This window comes from Erpetoichthys calabaricus, chromosome 11 (assembly GCF_900747795.2).
Source record: "Erpetoichthys calabaricus chromosome 11, fErpCal1.3, whole genome shotgun sequence".
In the NCBI taxonomy this organism is placed as follows: Eukaryota; Metazoa; Chordata; class Cladistia; order Polypteriformes; family Polypteridae; genus Erpetoichthys; species Erpetoichthys calabaricus.
Window position 1 is genome coordinate 66172618 of NC_041404.2, and position 18321 is coordinate 66190938.

General features: G+C 39.1%; 1 protein-coding gene across 1 annotated transcript in view; it reads left to right on the forward strand.

The window, feature by feature from the left end:
- Positions 1-8299: 8299 nt before the first annotated feature.
- Positions 8300-18321, forward strand: part of LOC114661320 (interleukin-17 receptor D-like) — a 78763-nt gene continuing 68741 nt past the window's right edge. Inside the window, exon 1 of the mRNA XM_051933981.1 lies at positions 8300-8401. Coding sequence (XP_051789941.1) covers positions 8300-8401 — 102 coding nt within the window. The remainder of the gene's footprint in view (positions 8402-18321) is intronic.

The following is an 18321-nucleotide window of genomic DNA, read 5'->3' on the forward strand; positions in this document are numbered from 1 at the left end:
AATGGTATTAAAAGCTGATGAGACGTCCACAAGCAGAAGCTTTGCACGAGTCCTGATCCCCTCCAAGTGATTATATGACAGATGAAGCAAAGTGACAATGGCATCCTCTGTACCTCTGTTAGACTGGTAGGCAAACTGAAATGGATCTAATTAACTCTGACGTTTCCCTGTCAGCTTTCTCTTTATAGTTTTTCAAATGCTTTCATAACCAGCGATGTCAGAACTACTGGTCTGATGTCATTTATGATTTTGTTTTTAGCTACTAGATTTATTGTAACCTTTTGTGATAGTATCAGAAAGTATAAGCAAATGGCAGCCTGTATTCATTCTATCACTAATTAATAAAACACACATGATAAAAGAATCTGTCAATGTGTTTCAAGATATGCAGGGCTCGTAACACTATTGAAACAAAACTTTTTAACTGTTGTAATAAAGTGCTATATTGCGCCGGACCCTGGCACAGGCTCACACGGAGGGAGGCACATGTCAAAATAAAACAAAGACTTTTATTTTCTTCACCTGTGGGGCACGACTTCCCCGTGACCCCACAGGCACAACACAGTCCAAAATAGCACAAGCACAAAAACACACTCCTTTCTGGCACCACCACTTCTCCCGTCAAGCTTCGTCCTCCTCCTCCTGACGCTGGCCACTGAGTGGTGGTTGCTGGCCCCTTTTATACCCCACCCAGAAGTGCAACTGGAAACAGGTGATCAAGCACTTGGAGTACTTCCGGGTGGGGCTGATGACTCGTCCAGCCGGGCTCAGGGACCTATGCAGTGCCCCCTGGTGGCCACCCCAGATCCCAACAGGGCTGTGGAGAACTCCATCTCCCATGGAGCCCTGCGGGGAAGCTGAGGCACCACTGTCAGCCAGGGAGGCTGTCACCTAGCATCCCGGGAGAGGTATTGAGCAGCCCAAGGTTGCTCCCCCGGGACATATGTCGAAGGGGTGTCCCGGTCGGTCATGGGACCCGGCCGTCTGCCACACTGTGCTTTCCATCTAGTAACACATACTGTAGATGAAAGGTTTTGAAGCAGTAAAAGTGTGCCATCTTAACAGGTTGTGGTTGCGTAATACAAAAATGTTGTTTGAACTGTAATGACAAATACTGTTAAGAAAGGATTGAACATTGTAATTATGTGTTATAGAAATAACTCAGCATAACATGCCAGCAGAAAATGTTGCCATGATCCAAATTATACCACTTTTTAAAGTTCAGCTATAGGGGGTACATGAACAAGTACAAAGAAGAAAAATGTATCAGAGATATCACTCTATTATAAAAGAAAATCTTGAGATGAGACTATTGCCAAGAGATTTTTTCAAGTCCCGCCCTCCTCTCAACCATTTATAACCTACGCTCACGGTCCTCTCACCTCTCATTCGTGTGAATGTTTTTGTCAGACACAGTTCCTGCGCTCTCAGCTCTTGTAAATTTTTTATGTTTTCCTCATTTTAAGTTACCAATAAAAGAAGACTTATTATGTCCAAATCTTATTGAAGAATTTCATCCCGAAGGGTTATCAACAGAAGAAACGAGTACACGGGCAATCCTGGCAGCAAGAAATGATAAAGTCAAACAAATTAATGCAAAAATTAGTTCATTAGCAAATTGGTTAAATGTGTATCAATAAACTATGATGTCGAACAACTCTGACATGTAAAATTTTAACAGGCGACAAGAAAGGTAACATAGTACATCTTCCGCAGATAACATTAGACACCAAAGGAGATCTTGATTTGCCATTCGTATTAAAATGTTTTTTCAGTTTCCCGTTAGAATCGCTTTTGCTATGACAATTAACAAATCACAGGGACAAACATTTGAAAAAGTCGGTTTATTTATTAGAGAGAAAGAAACGATATTCACTCACGGGCAGATATATGTTGTGTTGTCACGATGTAACTCCAAACATCGAATCAAAACTCAATGCGTTATTGACGAAAAGTTAATTCAAAAAATTGTTTTTACTGAGGTTTTACAGTAAAAGTGTAAGTTGAAAAAGTATTTGAGTGTTAATTTCAAAGCCAAACAGAACGAAAACGTATTACACAATGAATACTTCTAACGCAACATGAAACATAATTTTCTTTCAATTTATTACGCACCAAGCACTCGCTTTCCCTACTTCAGCCATACTGACGGCTTCTGCTTTTTTTGCCGCTATTTGCTCCTCACATCTCATGTGAATGCAGGGAATCTCAGTCAGACCAATGAATCTAACATTCCTTCTAGCAAAGAGAGTCCAACTAAAACATTTTGTCATACAGTTGTTATGGCATTGCTGTGATAATCAGGTCAGAGGTTGCTGTTTATGATGTCAGCAGCACAACAGTATAATAGGTAACCAATGTGCACAGTTGTGTCATTTGATATTTTACTGAAAAGATTTAAGACCGTGAAAATTTTTATTAAAGAGGATTAGGAGATGAAACATAGTTAAAAAATCAAGTTGAAGTTAGGAAAACATTTTTATTGCAATAATCACCCACCAACCACCTTTTTTTCCCAAATCTCAGATACTATAGGAATGTACGTACAGACTTCTATACCTTTGTGTTAGATGATATCACATCAAAAGGCAAATACTTTCCAATTTTTCATATCATCATGAAATACTAATGTTGTCTTTAGATTTTCTGATATTCAAAACCTTTAAACAGATGTATATATTGTGTAAAATGGACCACAAAACACCACAAAAAATTAAGTCATGTATCAAATCACAATAGAGATTGTGTGTTGTGTTTTGCTTTTGATCCAGTTTCAAGACTTCTTTTTCTTTTTTGACTATGCTTTTTGGTTTTTGAATTAGGTCTTAGTAGAAGGTAACACTGACTTTCTGATTACAAACTTAGCTCAATTTTTGACTCACGGTTTATTTCCTAATCCTTATTTAAAAATAAACTCTCTGCCTTTTTCTGAAGGGAGATTATAACACTTCCAGAGAATGAAAAAGGCTAAATCAAGTTGTAACTAATGCCACAACAGAAATTTCATGCACTGCTGAGTTCTTAAATAGCACTGAGGATGGTTCTCCAGCTGCAGCATCAGGGGGCCTGCCCTCCTAGGCTCAACATACAGAAAATAAGGAACATACTAACTTACAGAACTAACATGGACCACAAAAACACATTATAAGAAAATAACAAGGACCTAACAAAAACAGTAATTACACAAAATACCAAAAATGATTAGCAAAAAGTAACAAAATATACAAACCTAACTACTGTACATGAAACAGACTAGAGCCCTGATAAAACTATAACAGGTATGTGAGAGGAAAACCCACACTGACAACAGCCAGATGTGGAATTTGAACTGAGAATACTGGATCCATGACACGTGAGTAACTACAATGCTTATTTGGTCTTTATACGGCGACACATTCCTGTTTTTTCTGATTAAATACATTTTCTATTCATGGCTATTCTTCACGTTCTTATTCTTTTTCACCATTTTTAAGTTCAAGCAGGTAAATCTCCACATTTTCACCAGACTGCCTGGCAGGCATTTGAAAGGTCAGCAAGCTAATAGAATAAAAAACAAATCTGTAAGTGCAAACAGAAAAGCCATACTTACATAATGTTACTTATCTAATGAGACTAGTAAGTATAATTCAGTTATTGCATGAGAGCAATGGGCTTATCAAGAGTGGAGTTCAGTCGATACCAGCATGCACAATCTTCACTAACATTAGGATGGAAAATCCAATTGCACACACACAGTAAATGTTATTGCAAATGCTTGTAAACTTCTTGGAGGTAAGTATCCTGACCACTTTGCGTGAGGGGGCCCAGAGTAAGTGTGCCTCATGTTGTACAAATTGGGTCTGGCACCCTCAAACCTTAATTGGAATAAACAGAGAGTCAAGTGAAGAATGGAAAAACTAGTGGTCCAGAAGACATACCTGTGGAAGCATGGAGGTGTTTAGGAGAGATGGCTGTGGAGTTTTTAACTAGAATGTTTAATGGAATCTTGGAAAGTGAGAGGATGCCTGAGGAGTGGAGAAGAAGTGCACTGGTGCCGATTTTTAAGACTAAGGGAGATGTGCAGGACTGTGGTAACTACAGGGGGATAAAATTGATGAGCCACAGCATGAAGTTATGGGAAAGAGTAGTGGAAGCTATGTTAAGAAGTGAGGTGATTATTAGTGAGGAGCAGTTGGTTTTATACCAAGAAAGAGCACCACAGATGCGATGTTTGCTCTGAGGATGTTGATGGAGAAGTATAGAGAAGGCAGAAGGAATTGCATTGCGTCTTTGTGGACCTGGAGAAAGCATATGACAGGGTGCCTCGAGAGGAGCTGTGGTATTGTATGAGGAAGTCGGGAGTGGCAGAGATGTATGTAGGAGTTGTACAGGATATGTACGAGGGAAGTGTGACAGTGGTGAGGTCTGCGGTAGGAGTGACGGATGATTTCAAGTTGGAGGTGGGATTACATCAGGGATCAGCCCTGAGCCCCATCTTATTTGTATTGGTGATGGACAGGTTGACAGACGAGATTAGACAGGAGTCCCTGTGGATTATGATGTTTGCTGATAATATTATGATCTGTAGCGATAGTGGGGAGCAGGTTGAGGAGACCCTGGAGAGGTGGAGATATGCTCTAGAGAGGAGAAGAATGAAGGTCAGTAGGAACAAGACAGAATACATGTGTGTAAATGAGAGGGAGGTCAAAGGAATGGTGAGGATGCAGGGAGTAGAGTTGGCAAAGGTAGATGAATTTAAATTCTTGGGATCAACAGTACAGAGTAATGGGGATTGTGGAAGAGAGGTGAAAAAGAGAGTGCAGGCAGGGTGGAATGGGTGGAGAAGAGTGTCAGGAGTAATCTGTGACAGACGGATATCAGCAAGAGTGAAAGGGAAGATCTACAGGACAGTAGTGAAACCAGCTATGTTATATGGGTTGGAGATGGTGGCACTGACCAGAAAGCAGCAGACAGAGCTGGAGGTAGCAGAGTTAAAGATGCTAAGATTTGCACTGGGTGTGACGAGGATGGATAGGATTAGAAATAAGTACATTAGAGGGTCAGCTCAAGTTGGACGGTTGGGAGACAAAGTCAGAGAGGCGAGATTGCGTTGGTTTGGACATGTGCAGAGGAGAGATGCTGAGTATATTGGGAGAAGGATGCTAAGGATAGAGCTGCAAGGCAAGAGAAAAAGAGGAAGGCCTAAGAGAAGGTTTATGGATGTGGTGAGAAAGGACATGCAGGTGATGGGTGTAATAGAACAAGATGCAGAGGACAGAAAGGTATGGAAGAAGATGATCCGCTGTGGCGACCCCTAACGGGAGCAGCCGAAACTAGAAGAAGAAGAGAGTCAAGTGAATGTGTTCCATCATGCCTTACTAGATTTGTGACTAGTGGTGATTTTCTTCACCCCACTAAGTTATTCCTTTTGAAGAAAAGACAATCTAGGTATAATAAAAGGATGACCACTTCATAAATCTAAAATAGTGGAATGCCAGATATGTTAAATAAATACATAGAAGGATTGGGTGCACTTTCAAAATCATGTTTCTTGTGTGAAAAAGCATTCCTGTTAAGAACAAGGAAAATTTGTTTGGCTCGTTTATTGTAAGGGATGGTCAGAGTGCTTTGCTCAGACAAATAAAAGTTTAACATATTGGATGCTAATGGTAGAGTCCACAATGTCCTTATTAGATGCCTTTAAAGTTCTGCCATTCCTGGATTTAACAATATTTTCTCTATTTATTCATCATGAAAATATAAAGCTCTTGGAGTTGAATCTTTATTACAATGGATTATGTTAATAATAGCTAAAAATGTTATTGATTTGATAAATTACTAAATCTCTGTTCCATACAGTGCTAGACTTTAGCATATTGACTTGTTAACGTGAGCTTCATTGGCCAGAGGGGATCATTTTGTAAAGTGAGTGTATTCTTTGAGGAACGTTACTTTTCTGTTTTATATTAATGAGATTGACTCTTTTTTTTTTTTGTTCTTTATTTTGCCTTATACAATTTCTGGTATTAGGAATTGGTTAGTTTTCACATACCCCTTGGGGTCAGAGTGCAGGGTCAGCCATTGTACAGCGCCCCTGGAGCAATTACAGGTTAAGGGTCTTGCTCAAGGGCCCAGCAGTGTAGGATCTCTTTTTGGCAGTGACGGGGATTCGAACCGGCAACCTTCTGGATACCAGCACAGATCCTTAGCCTCACAGACTCTGGTATAGTTAGTACTCTTGTGAAATTCGCAGGTGATGCTAAAACTGGAGGAATGGCAGAAACAGAGGAGGCAGCAAAAAGAATTCAAAAAGACCTGGACAAGCTTCAGAAGATGGGTGAAAACCAGGAAAATGCTGTTTAACGTAGACAAGTACTACACTTGGGCAAAAGGAACAACAATTATAAATACAAGATGGGAGACACTGTCCTAAAGGAAGCAACCTCTGAAAAGGATTTAGGGGTCTACATTGACACAATGGTTTCAAATGTGCAGAAGTTATTAAAAAAGAAAACAAAATGTTAGGTTGTATTGTAAAAACTGTTGAATATACACTAAATCAGGGGATATCATGCATAAGCTATCTAATGCACTAGTGAGACCGCATCTGGAGCATTGTGTTAAGTTCTGGTCATCACGGTACAAGAAAGACATAGCAGCACTTGAAGCTGTGCAGAGGAGAACAACCAAGTGAATCCCAGGACTTAAGGACATGTCCTACTCTGGTAGACTCAAAGAATTAAACAGGTTTTGTCTCAGGCTGTATGGAGACTTATTTCAGATGGTCACAATTCTCTAAGGCATTGAAGTAAAAAATTTTTCAGTTTAAGGATGAATCAGGTACTCGAGGACACCAATGGAAATTAAGGGGAATTAAATTTAGTACTGAAGCCAGGAAGGACATCTTTATATAATGAATTATGGGAAACTGGAACAAACTGATGAGACATGAAGTTCAATGGCCCCCAACATATTCTATGCCCCACACCCCTAAAAAATATTTGATTTATATTCACAACCCCTACAAAAATAATATCACATTTGAAGATGAAGAAGTCAAATTTCTAATATTTGAACAAATTGAACTAAAATCTTGTAAATGTGCCATCATGAAGCTTAGATACTCAGTTGACGATCCAGGGGTTGTCAGGGTTGGGGTATCTGGTGAAGCATCAAGTGCTGTGAGAAAATGACACATGATCAATGATCAAGGGGTTTGGAGAATTGGAGACCCCCATGAAGTAACAGCTTCCAGCGCTGCTAAGCAATGAAACTCAGTCGATGAGAGCTTTGTTACCTGATAACACCTGCACTGCAGTTCAAAAGCAGATGCGCCGCACATTTAAAATTGCCATACTACTGTCAGGACCGCCATCAGGAGAGATGGTCTTATTCTAAGCAGCAATTGTTGCATCCAATTCAGTCCCTCTAGTCTCCCCTGGCAAAAATGTCAATCAAACCACAAAATCAGTGACATTTTACAATCAAGGCTTGCTCAGAAATCAATAGTAGAACATGTCCTTCTCTACGGTCATTACAAGGTCCAAATTACATTTTCTGAAATAAAGTTATTCACCTTTATGAGCAAGAAACCCACAAGAACAAGCATTTCTGCAGCTAATTCACAGGTGACAATTGTGTGCACAATTACATAAAACGAACAGGAGTACTAACTAATAAACAACCTAAAAATTGACGGCACATTACAAGACACTAATTACACCACGATAAAGTTGGACAACATACATCACTCAATTTTGATGAATAGCGACATATCCTTCCTCTTTGTTGTACCCACTGGAATGCCATCGCACACCTCTTGGGTCCTTCTGGGGTTAGGTTGCATTAGAAAAATTCAAACTTCATTACCCAGAAGTAGTCCTCCCTTCTATACTGTATTAGCACTGCCACGTGCCATTTTAATCCATCAATTTCCTAAAACAGCTGCTGCCTATTAACATTTAGAGAAAAAAAAATTCAATTTGAAATCAGATATTTACATTAACCTTAACAGGATTTGTAAAATTAAGTTTGAACAGTGACATTTGTTTAGAACTGAAGTATCAAACTTTACCAAAACCCTTTGACTGAGGGGCCCTTACAACAAAAGAAAAGCAATCACCTGCTTCTTGCTCTTCTGTAAGCCCTCGTATCTCAGTTGCACACCTTGTCAACATCTTTTGTTGTTTAACTGCCTGGAACTTAGACTCCACAAAGTATGTACAGTAGGTGGGCGGTTAGAATTTCGCAAAGAAAGGGGGCTGGCTTTTGAGCTTTTTAAAATCTGCTCGCAGTAAACATTGATCTTTAAGGGGCTGTCATGTTCCTCCTGACTGTTTGGCTGGGGTTATTTGCAGTGCTCACCTTCAAGAATGAGCTTCAGGCACAGACAGCAAGCTGTCCATTTGGTTGCTTACAAGAGGTAAAGGGGGCTGGGTGGTGGGTCCCGGTGTGGCGAGAGGCAGTGTGGATGTGTGGGGTACCATCTGTGTGGATGTATTTAGAAAGACATTGGTGGACCAGGATCTTATGATCAATGTACGTTTGCTGATTTATTTCATTTATTCACCTTGTCTTGAAGATGTCTTAGCCCCTCTTCAGGTTAGCCTTGGAGATATGAATGTGAATCAAAAGATTAATAAAAACTCTTAACCTGAACATGTGTTGCATGTTGATTAGCAGAATTTCACTGTTCTCTGCACACGTGACAGTATTAACCCTATAAAACTATAATGTATTTTTGAATGTGTGTTTGAGGGTCTGTGTAGATTAAACTTTCCTGAGCTAAACTAGAATGTGTGTAGTCGATGCCATGTGAAATGTACATAGTCTTCCCATATTCCCAAGCATTTCCTCCAACACTCCATAGATGTGCTTTTAGGTTGGGGGGGCTACGCTATGAACTGGCATCCTACTCAGTGCTGCTTTGATAGACTATAGATCAGGTTCCGAAAACAGAGGGATGGTTTACATTAAATAAGCAATTCTTCAAACCATTTTCTTAGAAATTCACCCATTTTATGTTAGCTTTTGTCAAATTTCTGTTGAAGAAAAGAATTAATAATAAGAATTTTAGACTGCTTAAAAAGTGAAAAATATTTTGATCCATCTTATCAAATCTGTCTCTCCGTTTTCTAATTCACTAGCCTAAATCATGGCCGTTATGTGGTGGCATCTGACCTGGCAACACTATGCTGACACCCTAATCTGGTTTATCTCAGTCTTAATTCTGTTGGATTGATTTACTAAAAACACGTGAAAAAAAGAATCTGTTGCTTTTGTGATATACAACAATAAGCAACTAAAGTAAAATAATCTAAAGTGCATCTGCAAGTTTTGACGTTTTTTACATTAATTGTAACTTTATGATGCATTGTAATGCATTTATGTGATTTTGATCTCTATCAAGGTATTGAAAGTAAAGAGTAATGACCTGAGATTGAAAATATACAAGTCATGCGTGCTTCTCAGATTCTGTGTGTGCCTTTAATGTGTAAAGCCGTGCTTGTTTTTGAGCCCAAAGTAGGCTTGACTGATGCAGTCAGCTGATAATGGAGCTTGTTTTTTTTACAAAGAAGCCGTTCTTAACTTTGATCTGCAAAGTCGATACTAAATGCCATTTACAGATGTTTTGTTAGGATGTGGTGTTCTGCCATTTTCCTACCCGATTTCACTTAACTGGCATAGGTGTCAAAGGGAAGCAAAGTGTGATAGACAAGGCTTCCTGCCAGATTTTGTTACTTTCATATACAGTAATAGGAAAACATGTGGGTCAGGAAACAAAAATTTTAAAATAAGGGGAAAAAAGATCTGAAGGGCAAGTTTAAAATGAATACTAGCAAAAGACCATTTTGAAACTATGTTTAATGCTGTGATTGTATTTTGTTTCATCTTGTAAAGTCCTATCATGACCCTGTTTTCCCCTTTGACTCTCTTTTTTGTGTAATGTCTAAAATCGCATACACTTACCACTCTGTGATTAGATGCTTTAGCACCTTTTACATTTGTATCCTCTGGCAATTAGAGAGAGTAAAGAAACTTGTACTACAGTAGTTCATCCACCCATCCATTTTCCAACCCGCTGAATCCGAACACAGGGTCACGGGGGTCTGCTGGAGCCAATCCCAGCCAACACAGGGCACAAGGCAGGGACCAATCCTGGGCTGGGTGCCAACCCACCACAGTACAGTAGTTCATTTACACATTATTTATTTATTTTTTATTTAATTTTATTGATATTATTTGAAGAAAACAACATTCCATACAATCATGTCAAACTTAGCAAACCATAAATCAACCCCTGCCCAAGATAAACGTGCCCAGACATATTAAGGAAGCAGAATAACATGTTAATATTGGCAAACCAAACCCTTGCAGCCTAAGTAGCAGTGAATTTGGGATCCATGGGCAGCTCTTGGCTTATTTTATGTCTATCTTGCTTTGCTGCTACATGGCTTTTGAATGGTGTGTTGAAACAGGCCACATGCCTGTGTCAGTATGGCTGCCTAGATAGAGTTATCTTCATCACAGTCTTCTCTTTATAGCTAGATGATGTCTTCATAGCTAGATGATGAGAGAGAGAGGTAAAGGCAAGGTGACCAACTTTATATCATTTTTAATCCAGTGAGGCGTTGTAGTAGAGAATGGCCTCTGATTCAAAACCAATCATAAACAGCCATACTTTAGACCAATAGAATTAGTTTATTTGTTCATTCCTGAGCCAATGAAAGCACTTAAGTGCAATTCATCCCCCAGTTGCTTTGTTTAGTCACTTTATAGTCTTCCTGTGGTAGATGGCTTACAGGTTCCTAAGTCCAAACACAGTCAGCGTTGTCATGCTGGTCTGATGCTCCATCCTCTACAACCAGTGACGTGCGGTGAGGTTCATGGCTGGTGAGGCACTGACTCCTTCAGAGTCAGATTTACAAACATATGAACCCAAAAGAGTAGCTTATTCACTATTCAATTGGCAGCATGCACATTGACTACTGGTAATGTTTCATATCTCATCAGCATTCTTTACATACAGATAGGTAAGGTACATGTTTGACTAAGAAAGAACGTTACATTTATAGCGGCAAGAAAGAGCAGAGAGAGCGCATTTGCTCTGCACCCTCCATGCGTTCTAAATTTGCCGTTGCAATTCCACAATTCAATTTCATTCAATACAAATGAAAGTATAGAGTGATGTACAAAAAAACGGATTTCAATTTTGACCTTAATTGAAATATTTAGTTGTTTTTAAAAGCTTTAAATTCTGATGCTTTAATCAATTTTGTTGCAGACTGTTCAAAAAAGGGATAAAAAGAAAAACAAAAGAATACTTTATTTAATGTTAAAATTTAGTTTTTAAATATTGGATTGTTTTTTTCTTAGTCTGATTCCATTTATTATAAAGTTGAAAACCATTTAGTCCATGCACCTATCCTTCTCCAAGAAAATCCCCGTCACTTTCTTGTAAAAGTCCTCCTTATTTTCCTTTAGTTTTAAAATTCTCTCTGCCTCAATGGAGATTATCGCCAAGAAGAACAGCAGCAACAAGCACCTGCTGGGCTCCCCATCGGTACGGCTCAGTAATGTTTGCCTCACCTTGAGCCTTTTCACTGTGGTTTTATATCCGATCAGCATGACTAGATATGTCTGCCACACACATTCATTAAAGATATTAACCAGACTGTGGAAAGTCAGGGTGTATAATAAATACGTGGGCAAACATTTTATTGGTAACATACAGAGAGACAGCAACAGGCATGCGCCAATTACATGCATCAACCCAATGAGTGAGGGAGAACACTATCCGAGGTGAGGGCTCGTCTCGTTGCACCTCACGTTTCTCCCCTGTATTTGAACAGGAAATGCGCAAATTCAGTGATTTTGACTATAAAAATTATCAAAATTATTGGAATCATACAGAAAACAAATTTATTTTATGCTATCATTATTAGTTTTTTTACTTTTCATGATGACAGGTGAGGCTCTGCCTCACCTGCCTCCCCTGACCGCATGTCCCTGCCCTCACCATACATTTCACATCCTGAGTCTGTCCTAAAGACTTGGGGGTCAGTTAGGTAATCATCAAAGCACCAGTGTTCACATCAATGAAGTAAAACATGCCTCCTGAAACAATACCTTATATTACATTTACTTTGTCTAGTTTACAAATAAAGGCATACAAAACAGTTATCAATTTATATGCTAGAAATCTCTCCATCACATTGAGGGTGTACCCAAAAATAACTGGAATTAAAAAAAATATTGTTTTAATAATTTTTACTTACTGAAACTTTAGTCTCCTTCAAATAACTCTTCATGTGAATGAATGCACTTGTCCCAACGGTTTTCCCACTGGTGGAAACATTTTTGGAATTGCTGAAGAGGAATGTTGTGCAATGCCTGCAGTGATTTTTCTTTGACTTCCTCCACGGTTCAAAAACGATTTCCTTTGAGTTCTTTTTTCATTTGCGGGAACAAGAAAAAGTCGCACAGAGCAAGATCAGGAGAGTAGGGAAGTTGGCAACAACTCCAAGACACACAAGTCAATTCAGAAATCTGTTCAATAGTCTGATGACATCTTCGTAAATTGCATTGCAAACCTTTTCAAGATTTTTGTCATTCCTAATTGTGGAAGGTCGGCCAAATCTTGATCGGTCTTCAAGTGACATTTCCCCTTGCTTGAAATACGAAAACCACTCAAGAACCTGTGTTTTACTTAAAGTTTCCTCTTTACAAGCAGTTTCAAGCATCATTACAGTTTCAGCAGTTGTTTTCCTAAGAGAAAAAAAAAATGAATGCAGACTCGCTGTTATTTATGATCACCCATCACAAAAATCGCAGAACACATTTAATAAGCCCCAAGAAAAACCGACATGGAATGCAATACAAACAATACAGAGCAACGCCACTTGGCAGACTGCCACATAATACTGCAAGTTTAGATTGTGTGCCAGGTACAGATTCTGGTTATTTTTGGGTACCCCCTCGTATTTTAACAACAGTCCGTCACTTTGTTCTACTCAGGGTGTTAAGTTTGACCTAATAATTCTGTTAATTGACAAATGCATATAAACCAAAGTGAAATTTTGAATCATCTAAAATAACTAGTTTTAATTTTTTTCCACTGCAGCATCATGAGGTGGCACATTTTAATGTTTACCCATCAAAATTCTTTTACCTAAACTTTTTGGTAGTTGATAACTGATATAACTGATAACAATCAGGCAGAATAATCCTTTTTTTCATGTACTAGTGTAATACAAATGGCGGTAACCTTCATATCTGTCACATTTTTCCATTTGGGTTTAAAACATGTATGTCATCTTATAAAGCTCCTGTTAGGGGTCACCACAGCGGATCATCTTGTTCCATCTCTTCCTGTCCTCTGCATCTTGCTCTCTTACACCCATCATCTGCATGTCTTCTCTTAGGCCTTCCTCTTTTTCTCTTGCCAGGTAGCTCTATCCTTAACATCCTTCTCCCAATATACTCAGCATCTCCTCTGCACATGTCCAAACCAACGAAATATCACCTCTCTGACTTTGTCTAAGGTAGGAATATCAAAAAATGGGTAAACTTGTCATTGTGTTTAAAATGGCAAATTCACAGCTTAGTATTCTGATTTATGTTCTTTGTTCAAAAAAGTGTTTTTCTTTTAGCAATGAATGTTGCACTTTTAATAAAACTGGGCAGAGTACTTTGAAACACTGGCCATGTGAAGGAAGTCCTATTTTGTGCCTGATTCACTAACTGCTTCTACATAATAGGTTTTCATTTTGCAGTTTTAATGTATTATTTGAAACATTCAGAAGTCAATTATGTTCTTTTACACTGTTTTTCTACAAATGAAGAATTAACATTTGTTGACGTTTTTTTATTGCACTATTCCCATTTGATGGGCTCCAACAACCTTATGCTTTTAAAAATACAATTGTTAAAATGATATACCTAAAATGGCATGATATTATTTTTTATCATATCTAAATCCACACACAAATACACATTCATATTAAGTGACGTGACAAGTATTTAACATTTCCAGGTCCTCTCTGTTTCTGCAGATTTTTGTCACTGAATATTTTGGCTCATCATCCTAATTAACAAATTTTTTAATACTTGTTTCACTTATCTAGTCATTAAAGTTATCCAATACCTTTGGACAATGTGTGAAAAGGTAATTGCCCGCTTCAGTTAACAAGCAGTTGTGCCACCTTTAGCTGCAATGACTGCGACCAAGCACTTCTTGTAAATTGATATTAATCTTGCCTGAAGAAGGGGCCTGAGTAGCCTCCAAAGCCTGCATATTGTAATCTTTTTAGTTAGCCAATAAAAGGTGTCATTTTGCTTGACTTTTCACTAGATAGATAGATAGATAGATAGATAGATAGATAGATAGATAGATAGATAGATAGATAGATAGATAGATAGATAGATAGATAGATAGATAGATAGATAGATAGATAGATAGATAGATAGATAGATAGATACTTTATTAATCCCAGGGGGAAATTCACATACTCCAGCAGCAAATGAATTTAGTCCATTCTTCCTTACAGAGCTGCTTTAAGTTATACACATTGGAAAGTTGTTAACATGAAGTGCTCATTTCAGGTCTTGTTACATTATCTTTATTGGGTTAGGGTGTGCACTTTGACTAGGCCAGTCCCAAATGTTAATTTTGCTTCTTTTCAGTTATTCTCATGTGGACTTCCTTTTGTGTTTTGGGTTATTATTATGCGGCATAACAAAAATGTGCTTCAGTTGTATCTTAAAAATGAATGATTGACCAGCATCCTTAAGAATTTTTCTAACACAGAGTGGAATTAATTGCTCCATCCGTTGTGAAAGCAGCACATTCCCATGCCTTGTTTTTCCTGTGGCTCATCTCATCCAGAAAATTCCATTTTTGTTTCATTTGTCCTGTAAAACGACACAAAGAACAAAGATCAAACGTTGGGATACCATCATGGTGACCTTGTATAATTTGACAGTTTTTTGCATGAATCAACATGCAATTAGTTGTGGAGATGTCTTTACAGACACAAGTCCAAACTGAACTGAAGTAGGTAACTTGTTTGCCAGTTTAAGAAAGGGCAATCCAGGAGGCGGACACCGGAGATGACATCAGTGATGGTAGGGCTGACAATCACCCAGCCTGCAGGGGGCGAAAGAGAGAAAGAATCAGAAAACAGCCAAACCCTGGCTCGGTGGGTAATTACATTTACTGAGAGCCCTTAAGTTGTCTCCCATGCGCACGCACGTGACAGTTTATAGACCATTTCTCAAAAGACCAGGAGATCATTCAGTTGTCTTTCAGTACAAAAGAGAGAAGAATCTGGTTAGAAGTGGCTTCTGCCTTGCTACTTGTCCAAGAAACCCATTGACTTTCTGATTGGGGTGTCACGAACCCTGACCTTAGCTGAGACAGGAGAAGCTTTAAGTTCTTTGGAAATTTTTGGATGCTTTGTTACTTTGATGAATTATGTACCCTGTGACCTTGGAGTTATTTTGTCAGACCAGCCACTCCTGGAAACCTGGGGCCTCATGTATAAACGGTGCGTATGCACACTCAAATCGCGATGTATAAAACCTAAACTTGGTGTAAAGCCACGCACATATTCACGATAGCTAAATGCTTGGCGTACGCAAGTTCTTCGCACGGTTTTGCAAACTGGCGGCACCCAGAGTCAAATCATTGCTACTGTTCCAGTGTGGTTTCCCTTTCTTTTTTAGATCCACATCCCTGACGCGGCTTTATAAATACACTGAAATTAACCGCATATTGTTTATTAGTTTAATGCATCTGATTGTAATTAACCTGTGTGACAGATAGGGGGTGGTATCGCTCCCTTGAACCCTCAGATCAGAAGCCAGACACCAGATAAAAGTCAAATTATTATTTATTTTATAATAATAATGTGCACCAAGCAACCTCCACTCCACAATACTCATAAATAAACAATACAATAATCAATAATCAATAATCCTCCACTCCCAGACACGTTGCCACCCTTCCTCCCAACTCAGCTCGTCCGTCTGGGATTTCCCAGAATCCTTTATAGTCCATGACCCGGAAGTGCTTCTGAGCCCTCAGTCCATGTGATTATCCAGCACTTCTGGGTCAGGGAAAAACTCATTTTTCTTCAGCCTAGAAGTACTTTATTTCTTTCCTCCTCATGACAGGGAAGTACTTCCGGGCTATACAAATAATACATGTCCTTGAGCCTCCCCGCAGCGTCCTCTGGTGGCCCCCATGGTATCCAGCAGAGCTGTGAAGGAAAACTCCAAGGTCCATGATACCCTGCTGGAATTTGGGGCATCTCCATGCTGCAGGAAGGGCTCCACCTGGTGGCTTGGGGGTATTGGCCGGGATAATCTGCCGGCCATAGTCCACACCTGTAACATAATAATGGTCCACGGAATGGACAAACTATTCCAAATACGATAGCTGCTTTAGCGTTCTTAATCTCGCTGCACCTTCTTCTTCTTCTTTCAGCTGCTCCGGTTAGGGGTTGCCACAGCGGATCATCTCTTTCCATTTTATTCTCACTGCACCACTCGGAGTATTTATATCACTGTATCTGAGTGTGGAATCACAGATCTACAGCAGCTGATTGGAAAGAGAATTATCAGTATACAGCATCTACCACACGCTGCCTCAGCCATGCTGTCTATTGAACTGCTCTCATAAGCAAACGCTTCAGAGCCTTTCCTCGTGGTTCAGAAACAGTTTCATCCCAAGAACTATAAACACACTCAGTCCATCAAGTGCTCCTTGTAGAACTGTTTGTACTTATAAGTACAATCACCTCACTGTAAACTTGTGATAGTTATAATATTGCACAACCTGAGCCACTTTATAAAGCGCGTATTTACATATTATGACGATATCATTTTTAAGATGAAATGCAGCAAAATATGTTTATTATATTATACAGATAAAACTTTAACTTCATTTAAATAATCTATATTGTTAATAATTAAACATGTGAGGACGCAGTGCCGCAGCGCTAGCGAGGAGCTAGCCCTCTGTTCACGGATTGTTCCTGCCTCGCGCTGTATTCTTGCTGGTGCTAACGCGACACTGGAAGGATAGATGGATAGAATAATTAAACATGTACTACAAAGATATTTCAATGTTCCTTAAAAGTTTTGAAGAATCAGTGTTCTAAGCTTACAGATGGCTTAACGTCTATTACAGAGCTGATTATGTGGCGATTGGGTATTTGGAGAAAGAAAAGTACACTGCAATAAATTATTTCATCGAAGATCGTGCACGGCGCAGCAAGCATCTTGCGTGAGGCATGAACAATCACTGCGCCACCGTGTTCCCATGTTTAATAACATGCTTTAACTCCTATCATCATGAAAATTATATCAAGTATACATCTCAGTATTTTAATTTTTCAGAGAGCTGTAATATCACGAATGTAATGGATTCTGTGTCCTGTCGGAGGAAGAGAAAGCCCGTTTAAGAAGCATGTAGATGTTTCACACACATAGAGCACATGGAAGATCAAATACAAAACAAAGCATTTAACGTGCTACTTTAGTTACGATGGGATTTGAGAAACTAGTAAATTAAACATTTTAACCCCTTAACCGCCCTCTGCCGGATATATCCGGCATCGTAGCTTTATCGCTGACACCTTACTGCCGGAATTATCCGGCACATTTGCCTGTGGTTATGTGAATGCCTGGCGCGTAGTATAACTGGCAGTTTGGCGTGGGTATTATTACTACGTTGTATTTCGACAAATCTGCGCTTGTATTGGCCGATCACGTGATGTGATTCGAAAGTGAAAGCTGTGAATATGGCGAAACGTAAACTGACTTCAAGTGAGGTTTTGCAGGCGATTTTGGACAATAATTCTGATCATGATTGTAGCAGTTCTGAAGAAGATTTTAATGACAATGATGATCAGCAATGTGCGCTGCATGATACTGTGAATGACGGCGCATCGGATGATGGCAATGAATGGATGTATCCCCAGCATCTCAACTGGACTGCTGCCCGTTATCTGAGCCAGATATGAAAGATCCAAACCGTGACCGCTTGTTCAAGCTACGTCCTTTGATTGACCATTTATTTGAAACATTTCAGCAGGTATTTCAGCAGGTAAATACTGCTTGAATAAATGTAAAGTAAAAAAACGAAAATTGTTCAGATTTCTCCTGGCATAGGGAATATTTAGGGAGTTGGCGGTTAAAAGGTTAAGATGAAGTTTATGATGTTCTACTTTAATGCCAAAATAAACTACAAGATTAAAGTGGAAATTTCGAGATTAAAGTTGATATTTTATGCTTTTTTCCCACTGTGTCCCTGTTTTTTTTTTATTTTCTCTGTAC